This window comes from Sciurus vulgaris, assembly GCF_902686455.1.
Source record: "Sciurus vulgaris genome assembly, chromosome: 15".
Taxonomy (NCBI): Eukaryota; Metazoa; Chordata; class Mammalia; order Rodentia; family Sciuridae; genus Sciurus; species Sciurus vulgaris.
Genome location: NC_136476.1, coordinates 35,875,270 through 35,892,650, shown reverse-complemented (window position 1 = coordinate 35,892,650; position 17,381 = coordinate 35,875,270). Strand labels below are relative to the sequence as shown.

The following is a 17,381-nucleotide window of genomic DNA, read 5'->3' as shown; positions in this document are numbered from 1 at the left end:
TGTATCACGATACAAATTTTATGATTAGCCCAATTCAATGCACCTGCTGTTAAAAAAAAAACTGCAATATAATACAATGCAAATTTAAAACTGCTGTCTTAGGTTGAGTTATTAGCAAGAGAAAATGTGCTAGCTTCAAATATTACAGATAAAAAAATCATTAAACACCCAATTACCTATTTCCATTAATTGCATTTCTAAATTAATAAATCATAAAACTTAAAGAACTGCTATAAGTACCTTAAACACACAAATTCATAGAAACAAAGTATTTTAAAAAGATATTTAAGCTGACAGTTACCTTGAAGATAATCTAAAAGAGGTACCAATGAACATTTTCTGTATGTCAAGCCCCCTACTTAATCTGTCATTAATCCTCACAAAATTCTATGACAAAGATACCACCAACATCAACATTTTATTTATGAGGAGACTTTGGTTAAAAGTGGTAAGAAATTTATTCATTTACCATAGAAAATAATCAGAATGGTCAAATGATTTTGTGCAAAGTCACAATAAATATACTGGAAGAATCAAGACAATAGATACTGACTATTGTGTACCAGGCATTATGCCAAGTACTTTATGAGATATGCTGTTAGATATGATATTGCCTCCTTTAGTTAAATAGTCTCAAAATAGACATGACCTATTAATTTGCTCCTCCATAATCAAAATAATTCACACAGTATCTATACAGTTGTCCCTCTATATCCATAACACGATGGTTCCAGGATCCCCTGCAAATACCAAAATCTGTAGATTCTCAAGTCCCTTATATTTGAATAAAATCTATACACTTTAAATCATCTCTTATTTATAATAGCTAATAAAATGAGCCCTGTGAAAATATTTAGTATACAGTATTTTTAAGGAATTATCATAATACAAAAATCTGTTCATGTTCAAAACACTTGCAACTTTTTTTCAAGTATTTTTTATCTTAGTTTACTTCACGGATGTGGAACTCGCAGATTCTCAGCAGAGGGTCAACTGTTTGATGTACTTTTTATTTCTAAATGCATTTCTATAACAATCTGTAATGTATATAAAATTCATGTCCACAAAGAGTAAAGACAATAGTAAAATCCACTACTGATATCCCAGTAAATGTAAATATATTTAAATTGTTTGTTTTAATACAGTGTAAAAGATGATTTAATTTGGTATTACACTGGCTAATATTTTTAGAATATGTTTCTCTCACCTGGGCTGAGTGGTCTGAATCATTTTCTTGAAGTAAAGAATATGGTGCTTCTTGTGATTTCTGAAGTTTTTCTTTCAATTTTGCATTCTCTTGTTCTTTTTGAAATAGTTGATCTTGAAGATTAATAACACTTTGACGGAGCATAGATTCATTTGATTTTGTGGTTTCAAAACAAATGTGTAACTCATTGTAGAGCTGTTTAAAAACATTCAGATTATATTAATAATCAAAAACTAGTTAAGTGCCTGGGTATGTGTGTGTGTTTGTGCCTTAATATATACATGCAAACATATATTGACAATATATGATATAGTACATTTTAAGTGAAAAAGAGAAACAAGACAAAGACATAAGGACAACTAACTATATAATCAAATACCAATATAAAACTGCAACCAATGTTGAAAAGGTCATAGTATTACTGTCAGTTCAATGAAGAAAAAATGATAAATTTCTAGGGAATATGAAAATATTTTACTTTCATATGAAAATATGAAAGTATGTTACTTTCATCGGGCTTCATGTAAGAGGTCTTGAACTAAGTAAGCCATTACAGATTTATTAGACTGAACTGAAAACAAAAAGCCGTTCTAAGGATGGTAGAAATGTGAAAAACTTACATGCAGTGATTAAAAAAAAAAAAAAAAAAACAGAAAGAAGCATAAGGTATATCAGCCTAATTATTCATAATATATATATGTGTGTGTGTGTGTGTGTGTATATATATATATATATATATAAAGAAAAAAGAACAGGAACATTTCATTAAGAATTCATTAAAATTGATGTATTCTCATTTCATATACATTAATATATACTTCTAAGGTGAGGCAGAAGGAGTAGTGAGAGACATAGTGACTTCTCCACCACACACTTTCTGCATTTGTACTTCTATTCAGAAGTTGCCCTATCTTTATGTGATATGATTGGCTGGGTAACTCTTAAGACACAGGGCAAACTGTCTTGCACTGAATATCCATCCTTCCAATAAGCAGGTGAAGAAGAATAGAGAAAGACTGGAAGAGATAATTTAGGTCAGCCCATATCTAGGGATTGGGACAAATTCTCATTCCTTAGTCCGTATTTCAAATAAACTTCTCCTATTTGCCTGTTGTCTTTGATGGGTGACCGGCCTTTACTTACTAGCAATAAGACTACTAAGTTGCAGACATAAGAGTATAAGAAGCAAAGACAGTCCTCTAGCACTTTTAATTCTAGGACCCAGTTCAACAGAAACTTAGCCAAAACATCTTCAAATAAGATTTGTCTATCTTTATTTTTAAAGTGTTTTCTGGTGATAAAACCTCGGGATAATAAAATGGTTATTTTTCTAGAAGATACTGCAAGGAGACAAAAGTTTAGAGATATTCCAGAGTCCCCTGGATACTACATTATTTTCATTTCATTAATAACAGCAGAGTTTTAAAAAAAAAGTTCTCAGGTATATAAGTTAATAGAGTCAATCATCTGTTCTGGTTGAGGCATCATGAGTAACTTTTTTTCTACTAGCAATCAGAATACATCAAAACAGTTTTTAGAGAAAATCTTTTCTCTATAATTCCTTTCCTTTAATAAACAAAAATGCTGGAATTTTATCACACTTTTTGTAAGATTCTACTGTATGAAACTGTTATCATATATTCCACTATATATCTTACAGGTATAAATCATTAAAATCTATATGTAAAATTTATTGTGCTTATTATTCTTCATGATATTTTCTCTTGATGAAATTAAAGTTAAAAAGAGAATCATATTTTAGAAAACAAGTTAACACTAGATTAGAACTCCCAAACTCCAACTCCATCAATTTTCAGGAGCTAGTACTAAAGTACACTTGTCCCATATTTCAACATGCATTGGAAAGCAAAATATTTTTATTGCTTAAACAATTTTGAAAAGGTATACGCTCTCTCACCCAATGACACTAATTTATTTAACAAATTTTCTATATTTACTAATTATACTATTTGGTGACATTTAGCCAAATAATAAATTCTTCAAGTGAAAAGTATATTTATACAAGAAGATGGGAAGAATAAAACTATAATTTAAACTGAAGTTTAGGCAAAAGTATGCATAGATTAACTCCTTATTTCCTTAAACTGATATTAGTTTATTTAATGTGATTACCATTAAAGAGAAAAAGGTTATAAAATACATAGGTAGTACCTGAAACATGTTAGTCTGAAAATTACAATGGCAGATATAATTCATATCATATTTAAATCACATGTATGTTTATTAATGTTGTAAGACGCAAAAACATTTACTATTATAGGCTGGGAATGGTGGCAAACAAATACAATCCCAGCTATTTAGGAGTCTTAGGTAAGAGGATTTCAAGTTCAAGGCCAGACTTGGCAACTTAGGAAACCATTGTCTTAAAATAAATAAAAGACTGAGGATATAGCTCAGTGGTAGAGTGTCCCTGGGTACAATTCCTAGTACCCCTCTACCAACATTATATAAATGTCTATATGCTTAGAGCAAGATAACATAATAGTTTACTTTTAATTATCTTGATAAGTGTTTCTGTCATTAGGATGTCCTTATATATGATAAGTATAAATATATATGAACCTATTGAATTGTTAAGGAGACATGTGCAAAAATGTGACTTATATCTTTCCTGTTCTCAAAAACCCTTTTAGTTTTCTCTATTCACCTTTGCTCCCCTAGTCATGTCCTTCACTCTACCACTCTGAATTGTTTCTAAACTTTGCACATAATAAATTGGATGTTATTACATACTTTAAAAATAAGAGAAGAAATGTAAGTGTGGAAGGCACTTTCTCAGAACAAAGGAAAAATAACATGGCATCATCAGTATCAATGTGCACATTTCACACCTCTGTTCTAACACTGTTGAAACTCTGCACTATAGAAATAGAATGTCCAATCATGATGTGTATTACCTTTCAAGGGAGACAAACAGTTGGCAAGTAAAAGAATATAAGATATATAAAAGAATAAAAGGTATATAAGGCAACACTTCCTGCATTCAGGGCTTAGCTTATAGATACGAATCCACTGGGCCAGTGCTGACACTAATTAATGCTGCTTCCTGCTGAATGCCCCAGTGCCCTGTCTTAACTGTATGAGAATCCCACAACAGAAGGGCAAAGGATAAAATGAGAAGAGTGTAAAAAGATGAGAGAAAAAGAAAAGATGAAACATAAACTTTATTAAAAACAGTACAGTAAATTAGGAAGATATAATTGTTGCTTCTTTGAAAAGATAAACAATATTGATAAACCCTCAACAAAACTCCCAAGTAAAGAAAATTAGAGATGCACAAGGAAATATCACTGATACTTCTGAAATCCAGAGGACCATTAGAAACTATTTTGAAAATGTACACTCTAATAAACTGGAAAATCTAAAAGACATTAACAAATTTCTACACACACACTTCCTGCCCAAATTGAACCAGGAAGATACAAAAACCCAAACAAATGACTATTGAGTAATGAAATTAAGACAGCAATTAAAAGCCTTCCAACAAAGTAGAGCCCTATACGAGATGGATTCTCAGTTAAGTTTTACCACAACTTTAAAGAGAACTAACACCAATCTTCCTCAAATTATTCCAGGAAATTGAAAGGAAAGGACACTCCCATGTACATTCCACGAAGACTTTCTAACTCTGATACCAAAACTACAAAGCAATATCCCTGATGGACATAGATGCAAAATTTCGTAATAAAATATTAGCAAACCACATTCAAAAACACTTCAAGAATATAATATTCTTGACCAAGTGGGTTTCATCTCTGGGACACAGATTGGTCCAACATATTACAATCAATAAATGTAATCCACCACTTAAACAGAATTAAGAGCATGTTTCATTCAGGTTTTTGCTGCTGTGACTGAAAGACCAGACAAGAACAATTTTAAAAAGGAAATGTTTATTTGGTACTTGTAGTTTAAAGGGTCTCAGCGCAAAAATGAACAATTGTATTTCTGTGGGCCTGACGTGATGCAGGAAATCATGATAAATGTGAGGTAGACAAAATCAGTTGGGGACATGGTACCAGGAAACAAAGAGTGAGCCGTGCTCAACAAGAACAAAACAGAAACCTCAAAGGCATATTCCAAGGAACCTACCTCCTCCAGTCACGCCTTACCTGCTAGAGCCATATTAATTCCTATTAGGGCATTAATGCACTGATTATGTTAACCCAAACGTTTCATCCTTAATCTCTCTTCTATGGTCTCACACATGAGCTTTTGGAAGCGCTAAACCATAACAGGACAAGAATCATATGATCAACTCACCAGATGCAGAAAATGTCTTTGATAAAATCCAGCACCCATTCATGTTAAAAACACTTGATAAATTAGGTAAAGAAGGAACTTACCTCAACATTAAAAAGGCTATATATGAAAAAACTCAAAGCCAACATAGTACTAAATGGAGAAAAAATGAAAGCATTTCCTCTAAAATCAGGAACAAGACAGGGATGACCATTTTCACAATTCTTATTCAATATAATCCTTGAAACTCTAGCCAGAGCAATCACAAAAGAAAAGAAAATTAAAGAGATAAACATAGGAAAAGAAAAAAATCAAATTATCTATTTGCTGATGACATGATCCTATATCTAGAAGAACCTCCCCCCAAAAAAAGCTCCACCAGAACACTTCCAGAGATGATAAATTCAGCAAAGTAGCAGGATACAAGATCAAAATTCATAAATCAATAGCTTTCCTATAATCCAACAGTGATTCTGCTGAGAAAGAAAGCAGGAAAATCACTCTATTTACAAAACCATAAAAAATGAAATATGTGGGAATTAATCTAACCAAGGAGGTAAAAAAAAGCTCTATAATGAAAGTTATATGACACAGAAGAAACTGAAGAAGACCTTAGAAAATGGAAAAATATCCGATGTTATTAGATAGAATTAAAATTGCCAAAATTGCCATATTACCAAAAGTGTTACAGAGATTAAAGCAATCCCTATCAAAATACCAATGACATTCTTCACAGAACTAGAAAAAAAATTCTTAAATTCATTTGGAATAATAAGAGACCCAGAATAGCCAAAGTAATCCTGAACAAGGAAAGCAAAGCAGGAGGTATCATAATACCTAATCTGAAATTATACTACAGAGATACAGTAAACACAGCATGGCACTGGCATCAAAATAGACATACTTCACACCATCTGATATTTCACAAAGGTGTCAAAATATAGGTTGGAGAAAAGATAGCCTTTTTAACAAAAGATATTACAAAAACTGTATATCCACATGCAGAAGAATGAAACTAGATCACTATCCCTCATTCTACACAAAAATCAAATTAAAGTGGTTCAAGGACTTAGGAATTATACCAGAACCTTTGCAACTGCTAGAAGAAAACACAGTCAACGCCCCAATATATTGGCACAGAGACTTAAAAAATAAAACCAAGAATTAAGAAGTGGAATGCCATCAAAGTAAAAACTTCTCTAGAGTGAAGGAAACAATAAAGACCATTATCAGAAAGCTTACAAAACAGGAGAAAATCTTTTCCAGCTTCTCTGATAGGATTAATATCCAAAATACCATAAGGAATTCAAAAAACTTAACACCAAAAAATTCAAATAACTCAATCAATAAATGGGCTGAGGATCTAAACAGATGTTTTGCAAAAGAATTAACACATATGGCCACCAAATATGAAATAATGTTCAACAGCTCTAGCAATTAGGGAAGTAAATCAAAACTACTCTAAAATTTCATCTTGCTCGAGTTGGAATGGCAATTATTAAAAATATAAATAATAACAAAGGTTGGTGAGGATAAAGGGGAGTAAGATAAGAAGTGTTTTAAGAATGAAGGGATGTTGTATTTTATCAAATGTTTTTTCTGCATCTATTGAAATAATAATATGATTCTTAATCTTAAGTCTATTGATGTGATGAATTACATTTATTAATTTCCAGATGTTGAACCAACCTTGCATCCCCGGGATGAACCCCACTTGATCATGGTGCACTATCTTTTAAATAAAATTTTGTATGCAATTTGCCAGAATTTTGTTAAAAATTTTTGTGTCTATGTTCATCAGAGATATTGATCTAAAGTTTTCTTTCCTTGATGTGTCTTTGTCTGGTTTTGGTATCAGGGTGATACAAGCTTCATAAAATTACTTTGGAAGGGTACCCTTCTTCTCTATTTCATGAAATACTTTGGGGAGTATTGGTATAAGTTCTTCTTTGAAGATCTTGTAGAAGTCAGCTGAGAATTCATCTGGTCCCCGGCTCTTGTTGGTTGGTAGGCTTTTGATGGTTTCTTCTATTTCGTTGCTTGAAACTGATCTGTTTAAACTGTGTATGTCCTCCTGATTCAGTTTGGGAGGATCATATGTCTCTAAAAATTTCTCAATGTCTTTGAATAAAAAGTCAACAAGTAAATGGCCTAACATTATATCTCAAAGTCCTAGAAAAGAAGAACCGAAGGCCACCAAAAGTAGAAGACAGGAAATAATTAAAGTCAGAGCTAAAATCAATGAAATTGAAACAAAAGGAACAATTCAACAAATTGACAGAACAAAAAGTTGCTTCTTTGAAAAAGTACACTAAATAGATAAACCCTTAGTCACACTAACAAAGAGAAGGAGAGAGCAAACTCAAACTACTAAACTTCATGATGAAAAAGGAAATATGACAGACACCACTGAAAAACATAACATAATTAGAAGCTACTATACTCCAACAAAATAGAAGATCTAATTCTTGAAGAACTAAGCATAGTAATGATTGGGAAGAAAATTGTTACTATTGGGCTGGGGTTGTGGCTCAGTGGTAGAGTGCTTGCCAGGCATGTGTGAGGCACTATTTCGATTCTCAGTACCACATATAAATAAATGAATAAAATAAAGATCCATCAACAACTAAAAAAAATTTTTTTTGAAATATCTAATTTTGTAAATTTTATTTTATTTATTTATTTTTTTTAGGAGGAAAAGGGGTTAAGAATCCAGGCTTTTTAATAGGTCACAGAACTATAATGGGAATTCAAAAGTGAAAATTACAAATTGCAAATTTTGCTAACTCAAATGCTTAATGACCAAAAAGGTATGCAAGTGATCAAATGTAAGTGGAGGAGAAAAAGAAGTACAAATGCAATAATCAATAAAAGACCATTGGCCTTAATATCAACAAAGTAAGACAGATAAAGGAAGATAACAGAGCCAAGGGTATTGAGGCAACCTAGAGAGCATGTGTTTTATCTACCATGGACAGATTTTGACAGTTTTCTTTTTTTTTTTTTTTTTTTGCCTTGGTCACACAGAATTTCAGGGCCAACATGGTAAATCTCCCAATTTAAAAAAATTTTTTTAATTGTCAATATAATTTCTTAATTCAACTCACCTGAGCCTCATACCTAAACTCCAATAAAATTTTGAAAATATTAAAATCAACCTATGTGAAATATTTTAAAAATCTTATTTTTTAAGTAAAAAGTTTTATCTCATTGCGTGGATTACTAGATTATTCAAATTCACTGAGAATACCCTAGAAAAATTTATGGATAAAGACTTGCTATGGTTTGGATATAAGGTGTCCATTAAAAGGTCCTATTAATCCAGGAGGTGAAATGATTCTGAGTTATAACCGAAGCAGTGGGCTAATTCATTTAATGGATTCATAATTTGAATGAATTATTGGGTGGTAAATGTAGGAAGGTAGACCCTGGTTGAAGGAAGTAGGTCACTGGGAGCGTGCCTTGTGAATTTTATATTTCTTCCTAGTTCTTCATGCTCTCTTCTACTTCCCAGTTGCCTTGAGCTGACATCTTTCTTCCACCATGTCTTTCCACCATGATGTTCTGCCTCATGTGGTCCCAGAGCACTGGAGTCACTTGACAATGAACTAAGATCTCTGAAACCTTAAGCCAAAATAACCTTTTCCTCTTCTTAGTTGTTCTTATCAGGTCTTTTAGTCACAGTGACAAAACAACTGCATAACACAAGACTAAAGTAAAATGATCTAGGATTAGAATGAATAATTTGATGTAAATGAAAAATGGAAGTCTGAACACACATGAAAATGATGACAGTGTATCATTCCCAAATATTAAAATCCTGAACTCTATAACTAATACAGTTTGGAGTGGTGGGTGGATAGAAGTTTAGGAAAAAATCTGCAGAAGATGAAAAAGTTTAAACACCATAATATTATAGCCAAATTTTAAAAAACAAACAAACAAAAAACCCTATATCTGTGCAATCAGGGAAAACAACAAAGTAATGTTGGAGTCCCTTTTCACAGAATATGGTTATATGCTATAGTCTTTCACCAAAAAATAAATAAATAAACAAACAATGAACACTGCTAAATAGCAATTCAGATATCAGGGTAAATTGTGTAACATTAAAGGTTATTAAACATTGTAAAAATTTTGATGAGAATTCTACAATGCAAATTTGTAGAATTTGTTTAACTGAATTCTTTAAGGGTAAGATCATATACTATTTCAGGTATAAATGAACTTATATTGCAGGCCTTAAAATAAAGTTTAAGGGTATGGATTCTGAACTCAATATTAATGAGATATGAATTCTACAGAAGTAATCATTTGAATTTAGACAATAGTCTAAACCTCAGAAAACTGATTTATAAAACAAAAATAATTATAATAAATAATAATAATTTCACAGAGGGTGTGACATGTAAATAAAGAAACAAAAGTCTAATTTTCAAGACTTGATTAAACAAGAAACTCAATAAGAGTCCATCATTACAACTAAATGGTTGCTGAGGGTCACTTGCATTTTTACCTTAGTTTACATAATATTGTTTTTGTGGTTTAGATATGAGGTATCCCCCAAAGGCTCATGCAATGAGACAATGCAAGAAAGTTTAGATATGAAATGATTAGGTTACAATACTCCTAACTTAATCAATACATTAACCCACTTCAAAGGATTAAATGAGTGGTAACTATAGACTGGTAGAGTATAGCTAGAGAAGGTGCATCACTGAGAGAGTGCCTTTGGGGTATATATTTTGGCTCTGGTTAGTCAAGCTCTCTCCACTTCTTGACTGACATTTCTTGAGTTACTTTGCTCTGCCATACCCTTCTGCCCTAATGCTCTACCTCACCTGTGGCCCAAAGCAATGGAATCAGACATCTACAGACTGAGACCTCTGACTATGAATCCGAAACTTTTATCTTCTACATTGTTTTCTAGGTCTTTTGGTTATAGCAGTGGGGAAAAAAAAAAAAAAAAACTGACTAAAGCAACTGTTCTGAAAAGATTTATATAAATGGAAAGACAGGTTTTCCCTGGCTTATGGTATATTTTTATGTTCTTTATATATGACTGTGATTTAGCTGGAAGGTCCTCTCACACTTATTAGTTTTTTCACTGCCATGACAAAACACCTGAGAAAATCTAATTTTACACAGAAAATTTTGTTTTGGTTCACAGTTTCAAAACTTTCAGTCCATGACTGCTTGGCTTACTTGCTTATGGGCCTGTGGTGGTACATCATGATGGAAGTATGTAGAAGAAACCTATTCGCCTCAGACCAGTGGGGAAGAAGAGAGAAACAGAAAGGGGTCATGGTACAAATATCTCCTTCAAGGGAACCCCTCCAATTACCTAACTTCCTTCCACTAGGACTCACCTTCTAAAGGTTCCACCACATACCAATAGTGCCAACAAGCTGACAACCAAGCCTTCATTACATAAGCCTCTGTAGGATACTTCAGATACATAGTATACCATTCTTGCCCCTGGGCCACAAAAACTCAATCCAAATCTCATAATGCAAAATGCATTTAGTCCATCTTCAACAGCCCCCAATGTCTCAACAGTGCCTGCACTGAAGAAACGTCCAATCTAAAGTCTCCTCTGAGGCTCAAGACAAACTCAGCTGTGATTCCCAATAAAAATCAAAAAGAAAGTTACACATTTCCAAGATACAATGGTGGGAAAGATACAGTGTAAATACTACCATTCCAAACATTAGGGAAAAGGTCACAGAAAGAAAGGAAAGATCAAACTAAGACCCAAATCCAGTTGGCAAACATTAATCCCATTATCCTATGTCTGGTTTCTAGGTCACAGAGTGATGTGATATGATTCTGTTATCTTGTAGCTTATATGGCCACTCTCTTGGGCTGGATTAGTTTGGTGCCTGAAGCTTCCCTCAAAGAGCATTCCACATGCTTAGCATCTCTAACTATCTTGGATCTCCACTACAGCTCTGGCTTCACTCCCACAGTTTTACACATTGCCCTGTCAGGGACTGCTTACAAAAACTCTGACCCCACCACATACTCTGACCTCCCATGCTTTTCTTTGAAATCTTGGTGAAAGACTCCATGACCCCAATACTCTTGCATTCTAATTGTCTGCTAAAACCAACATCATGGTAACAATGCCACCATTTGCTTCAGTGTGAGCTATAATCAAGCCTACTTGAATCAAGGTTACAGTGCCTTGCCTTTGTATAACTTGATGGCTGAACAGGGGGAAACAAAACCCAGGGAAACAATTGCCTAAGTAACCCTATATGAGCAGGATGCCCAGGGCCTTATTCTCAAATGAAAGATCTTTAAAAGAAATTTATACTTTTACACCCTTGAGTCTTCAATGGGTCAGATCTTGTGGATTCCTTAGATGCCCTTATGGCAACTTTCTTATTATACTGGTGCAAAATACTTGGCTTCATTTTAATGGTCAACCACTTGGTCATAATTGTAAATGCACTTCTTTTCTGGCCAAACTGCAAGTTTTTTCAAATCTTTTCAATCTTATTTTGCTCCCAATTTTCATTATAAATTTATCTAAAAGCAGCCAGTAACACCCATGCTGCTGCATGAATACTATGCCTCCTTGAAATTTCCTCTGCCAGATAAATAAGTCTATCACCTTTAAACTCAGCCTCACACAGAGTCTCAGGGCATGGACAAAAAGTGGACAAGTTATTTGCTAGAATGTAACATACAGTCTCTATTCCCAACAGAGTCCTCATATTCATCTGTAACCTCATCAACGTGGCCTTTAATGTCTTCATTTTTATCAGTATTCTGGTCTTCTGAGTTTCCATGAGAGTCACCCATTAAGCTCCATTTAAAGCACTCGAGGATTTTTCTAACCCAGCTTTCCATACTTTCCCAAACTCCTCCTGAAAATCTATTTTCAAAAGCTTCTGAATATTGCCAATTACAGTCACAGCAATGACCCCTCTTGTTTGTACCAAATATTAGTTAGCTTTATTGTTGCATGATAAAACACCTGAGAAAATCAACTTAATGAAGAAGAAAGATTTATCTTGGTTCACAGTTTCAGGGATTGCATTCATGGATGCTTAGTCCAGTTGCTTTTGGGCTGTTGGCAATGAAGGATATCACAACACTGATAGAAGAAACCTGTCCACTTCACGATAGCCAAAGAGAAAAGTGAGAAATGGGATGAAGCCCCAATATCTCCTTCAAGGGCACAACCACAGTAACCAAACTGCCTTCCACTAGGCCCCATCTCCTAAAGGTGGAACCTCCTTCAGTTTCCACTTCCTTCCAATAGTGTCACAGGCATCAACCAAGTCTTATCACATCAACCTTTTGGGGATACTTCAATTTCTAATTCTAGCACTTGCATCCTTAATTTCTCCATATTTTTATTCCATGGAGATGAATTTACCCACTTGGGTAAAAATTAAGTGGACAAGAATAATATATGAAACCGTACAGAAATCTCCTTGTTAAGTTTTAAGACACTATAAGCATTCAAATAAGCATTTATGCTTTTAAAATTGCATCATCCAAAGAAGGTTACCATACTATACTACTCCTTAAAACTGAATGAGTTAACCAAGTCTTATCTTAATTTATGACCCAATTTTTTATTGAATTACACACTGACTGTTAATATGATGTTACTAACTTCTTCATAAAAAGAACACTTTCTGGAGCTGGGGTTGTGGCTCAGTGGTAGAGTGCACTTGCCTAGCATGTGTGAGGTACTGGGTTCAATTCTCAGCACCACATATAAATAATAAAATAAATGTCCATCAACATTTAAAAAGAGAACACTTTCCTATGTGGGTGGGTTTGAGTGTGTGCGTGTGTGTGTGTGGGGGGGGGTGTCTGCATATGTGTCCATGTTCAATTCACTCTAATAATTACTGAGTCTGAACTAATAACAAAGGGATGTTAACTTCAACTTTACTATATAGTGAAAAATTTAAATAATATATAACTACTATAAAATGGTTAAAAAAATTAAATTATTATTTCTAAAATAATTATATGTCATAGCTTTTAATATAATGTTTTGCTATTTTGTTATTGTTGTTGTGGTACTAGGGAATAAACCCAAGATCCCCAGAACTTTGATTATTTTGAGACAGAAACTTGCTAAGTTGCCCAGGCTGGCCTCAAGCTAGAAATCTTCCTGTCTTAGCCACCCAAGTAGCTAGCATTACAGGCATAATCCAGCTAATGAAAGATATTTTTAGTGTGCTTACAAATATGGTTAAAATTTACTTGAAAACTGAAAGGAAATATTCAAAATGTTAATAGTATTTGCTTCTGGGAGATGGAATGGTACGAGATTTTATTTTTATTAGTAACTATATCTAAACTACCAAATTAAAAAGAATTGTCATGTGTCCTAAGTGTAGGCAAAATTTATAAAGTCTAAATAATTTTAAAACAATTGTGAATTGAGTCAATTTGAGGATATTAATGCAAACCTTATGATCTACTATAAGGATCTAAAATAACTTCAAAATTAAAATACTATAGTGAGAACTACAATTTTAAAGTGATAATTAAGTTAAATATCAATAACTTACAAACATATGCATGCACACACACTGCAGAAGAAATGTCTGAGAAAAAAATAAAAGGAAAATGAAATTCAATCTTGAGAAATAGAGGACAAAAAATAGACTAAAGAAAGAAAAGTAAGCCAATTTTTTTAAAGCAACAGATCTTAGTTGTTCTTTTTAGCTTTTTCTGCCTTAACAATATTCATAAGCAACAATACATTTCATCACTTAGATGTTTCATTCTCATGTGTCTTGGAAGGGATAAACATTAGTGGGAAAGTATATTAAGTTTCAAAAATATTGAGATCAAAATTTAAGTTAGGACAAGTTATCTAAGCATGGGTATAATAGTTCTGTCTCTCCAAATTTATTAAGTAGAATGGAATATATGCTGATAACGGGGGAGGCAGTTTTCAGGCACTGGAAGCAAGTATAAAGAGCTTGAGGTTAAAGAATATCTGGTATGTTCAAGGAACAAAAATAAGATTAATATAGCTAAATTGGAACAAATAAACAGAAGAAAAGGTGTACCATCACATGGGTTGTAATAAGAGCATGGGCTTTTACTTTTTATGTGCTAGGGAAAAAATGGAGGGAAAAGAGGAATAACCAGATTTAATATGCTAAGTTTTAGGAAGAACATCTTGACATGAGAGTATACTCAAAGACATAAGATCAGAGTAAAGAAAACAAGTTGCCACTGTTATAATCCATGATAGTGGCATGGAAACAATGGTAACAGCAAGGGTGATAGGAAATAAAATTCTGGACATGTGTTAAGACAAAGCAGAAAATAGTTTTGAACATGTTGCGTGTGAGAAGTCCATTAGGCATCAAAGCAAAGAGATTTTTGAGTAAGCAATTAGATATAATATTTCCTAAAGATTCAGGAAGACATTCAAGGTAGACAAATTTGCGAGTCCCCAGAACACATAAAGTATGATTTTGAAAGCATAAGTGATTGGATAAAATCATCTAGGATGTGAGTTTAAACAAAAAAAAAAAATAAAAGGTCCTAAGAATGAGGCCTGGGACATTTTAACATATGAGACGAAGACTAGGAAGGACCAAAAAAGAAAATAAAAAGGAAGACAGGAACTGAAGGAAGAAAACCATAATAATGCAGTGCATTGGAAGCCAGGAAATGAACAACAACAAAACAAAAAAAAGATTTTGGGAAAGAATTATTGATGGCAACAAATGTGGAGGAAAAAATTAAAAAAGAAAGTTACTCATAAGGTGCAAATTTTCAAGTCATTTAGCAATGGAATCTAGTTTACAAACCAAAGCACAGGGGGTAATTCCATCACATAAAATAAAAAGGAAGAACTGTTTTATTCCAAGCAGAGAGGATAGGCTCTACCCTCTTGTTTGGTATCATTCCTGCCTTTGGGAAAACATGAAGGCAACAGAGTATGCACACTAAAAACCACTGTATAAAAGCATAATTAAAATTATGTTTAAGAAAACAAACAACAAAATTATAAAATAAAAATATGTGTTTAAAGTTTACATAATGAAGTTATTTATTCTGTGTTAATTATAGAGATTGGATTTTTTTTCTTTTAGTCTTCTGAAAAAGCATGATGAAAATCTAATTTGTAGAAAAGAAATGGATTTTACTAGTTAAACTCTTGAAATGTCACCAGCTTCAACTATTAAACAACATTGCTCTCATAGTGTTAATCCATATATAAAATAAACTATTCACATAAATAATTTAGTAAATTATGCAAAATATATGAAAGCACTCACTTTTTTTGAAAATTACTAGCTATAATTACTGCTGCTGAGTCAGTTAGCATAACTAAGTAGCTGGTACGCCTACTTAAGGGGCTCCTGAAACAACAGTAAAGTGAAATGAATACTAAAAGAAACATACAAAATAAAGAGGAAAAATCCTTGAAAATTATTGATCCTGAAGATCTCATCAGAATCCCCTTTTGTGTTTGTGAAGATCTGCCAATAAAATAATACACAAATTTTATAATGAAAGTCTATCATAGATCATAAACTAGAATAACATTTGATTAATTTCTCATAGCAGAAGGCTAAGCAGTTCTATTTCCCAAATCCTTTCCAGTTTAGGGGTTACACCCCTAGAAGTTTCACAGTAGATGTCAAAATTTATAAATACAATAAGCTATGGAATAAAGCTCTATCTACATTATAAATGATTCAGTTCTAATAACCACAAAGAAATTGACCAAATATTAAACATTATCTGTTGAACTTCACATAATTCACTGTGAATTTGGAAAAGAAAAAATACATGTAAAAGGGAGTAATGAAGAAATTATAAGTTTAAGAAAATGAATTCCACATATTCCCCCATGTTCATATATATAAATTTATATTTTATAAAAACATGAAAACATACTTTTTGATATGATATACTTTCAGCTGTATGGACATCTTCTTGATTTTTCAGTACTTTTTGTGTGTCCATATTGAGAACCTGAAGCTGCTGGATCAGCTCTGCTTGCTGTGCTGTATGTGCACTGTTCTGTTTGTAAAGATTTTGCAGCTCCTGCAATTCTTTCCTGTGCAAAGCAAGCAATAAATAGAAAGAAGCATGAATAAAAATCATCTCAGTTAAATAATTGTGTTCATCTAAGGTTATAGATCTGCTTCCTATTTTTCATCTATTATATTTTACTACAGGCAAACTTATTAATAAAAGAAATAATATATAAAGTATTTAATATTTATCACATACACCTAGAAAGTATTGATAGAACTACTATGACTTTCAAAGGCAAATACTTATCAATTTTCTTTTATAGCTTGATAGCAATAAAAATCCTGGATATATAGTCATAGTACCACCTTCTTATTGAAATTAAGTTAACACTTCAGTTCCAAGAATTGATAAGTACTGCTGTCAACTACAGTTGTCACATAGTTTTCAATAGACAGTAACCCAACCTTCCATTTTATATAATACAAAATTTTAAATATATTTTTTTAAATCCCAAAAGATTTTAAAAAAATCTTTTTTTCTTCATTTTCAAACAAGAGTAACTTAAAACAACTCTATTAATTCTCATTTCTAACTTTATGGGCCTGACTGGGATTCCTATGATTCCTCTAATCCAATTTGAAGAAATAATGGGACAATAGAACAAAGAAGAGCAGGACAAGGAAAAACTAGTATTTCCAAGTTACCAGGGTAAAACTGGTAAGGAGAACAAATGAACTAGTGGTGGTAATGACAGCACAAAGGGTCCAAGAGAACCACACCTCTAGTATAAACATTTCCAGAGAATTCTGTGTAGTTAATACTGAATGATGCAGATCATACAAAACTAAAGATTATTTTGTATATTCAATTCAAAGAGAAAATACTAGGAGATATATTTCATCAAAATCCACTTTATATTACAAAC

General features: G+C 32.7%; 1 protein-coding gene and 1 long non-coding RNA gene across 16 annotated transcripts in view; both read right to left on the bottom strand.

Moving 5' to 3' along the window:
- CNTLN (centlein) overlaps window positions 1-17,381 on the bottom strand; it is a 376,749-nt gene that overhangs the window by 218,653 nt on the left and 140,715 nt on the right. For 13 of the 15 annotated variants that reach the window (XR_013759642.1, XR_013759643.1, XM_079113162.1 and 10 more), the window contains 2 exons: window positions 16,373-16,535; window positions 1,208-1,402 (listed from right to left, as the gene is read on the bottom strand). Coding sequence is in view for 11 of the 15 variants with exons in the window: in XM_079113162.1 (XP_078969288.1) it covers window positions 1,208-1,402; window positions 16,373-16,535 (358 nt within the window). In the remaining 4 variants the exon portion in view is untranslated. Of the gene's footprint in view, window positions 1-1,207; window positions 1,403-15,874; window positions 15,952-16,372; window positions 16,536-17,381 lie in introns of all 15 variants that reach the window. The other 2 variants (XR_013759640.1, XR_013759641.1) reach the window with 1 other exon arrangement.
- Window positions 3,193-9,507, bottom strand: LOC306645413. Its single transcript, XR_013759645.1, has 2 exons — window positions 4,324-9,507; window positions 3,193-4,277 (listed from the first exon to the last, which is right to left on the bottom strand). It is a non-coding gene; the product is annotated as an uncharacterized lncRNA (long non-coding RNA).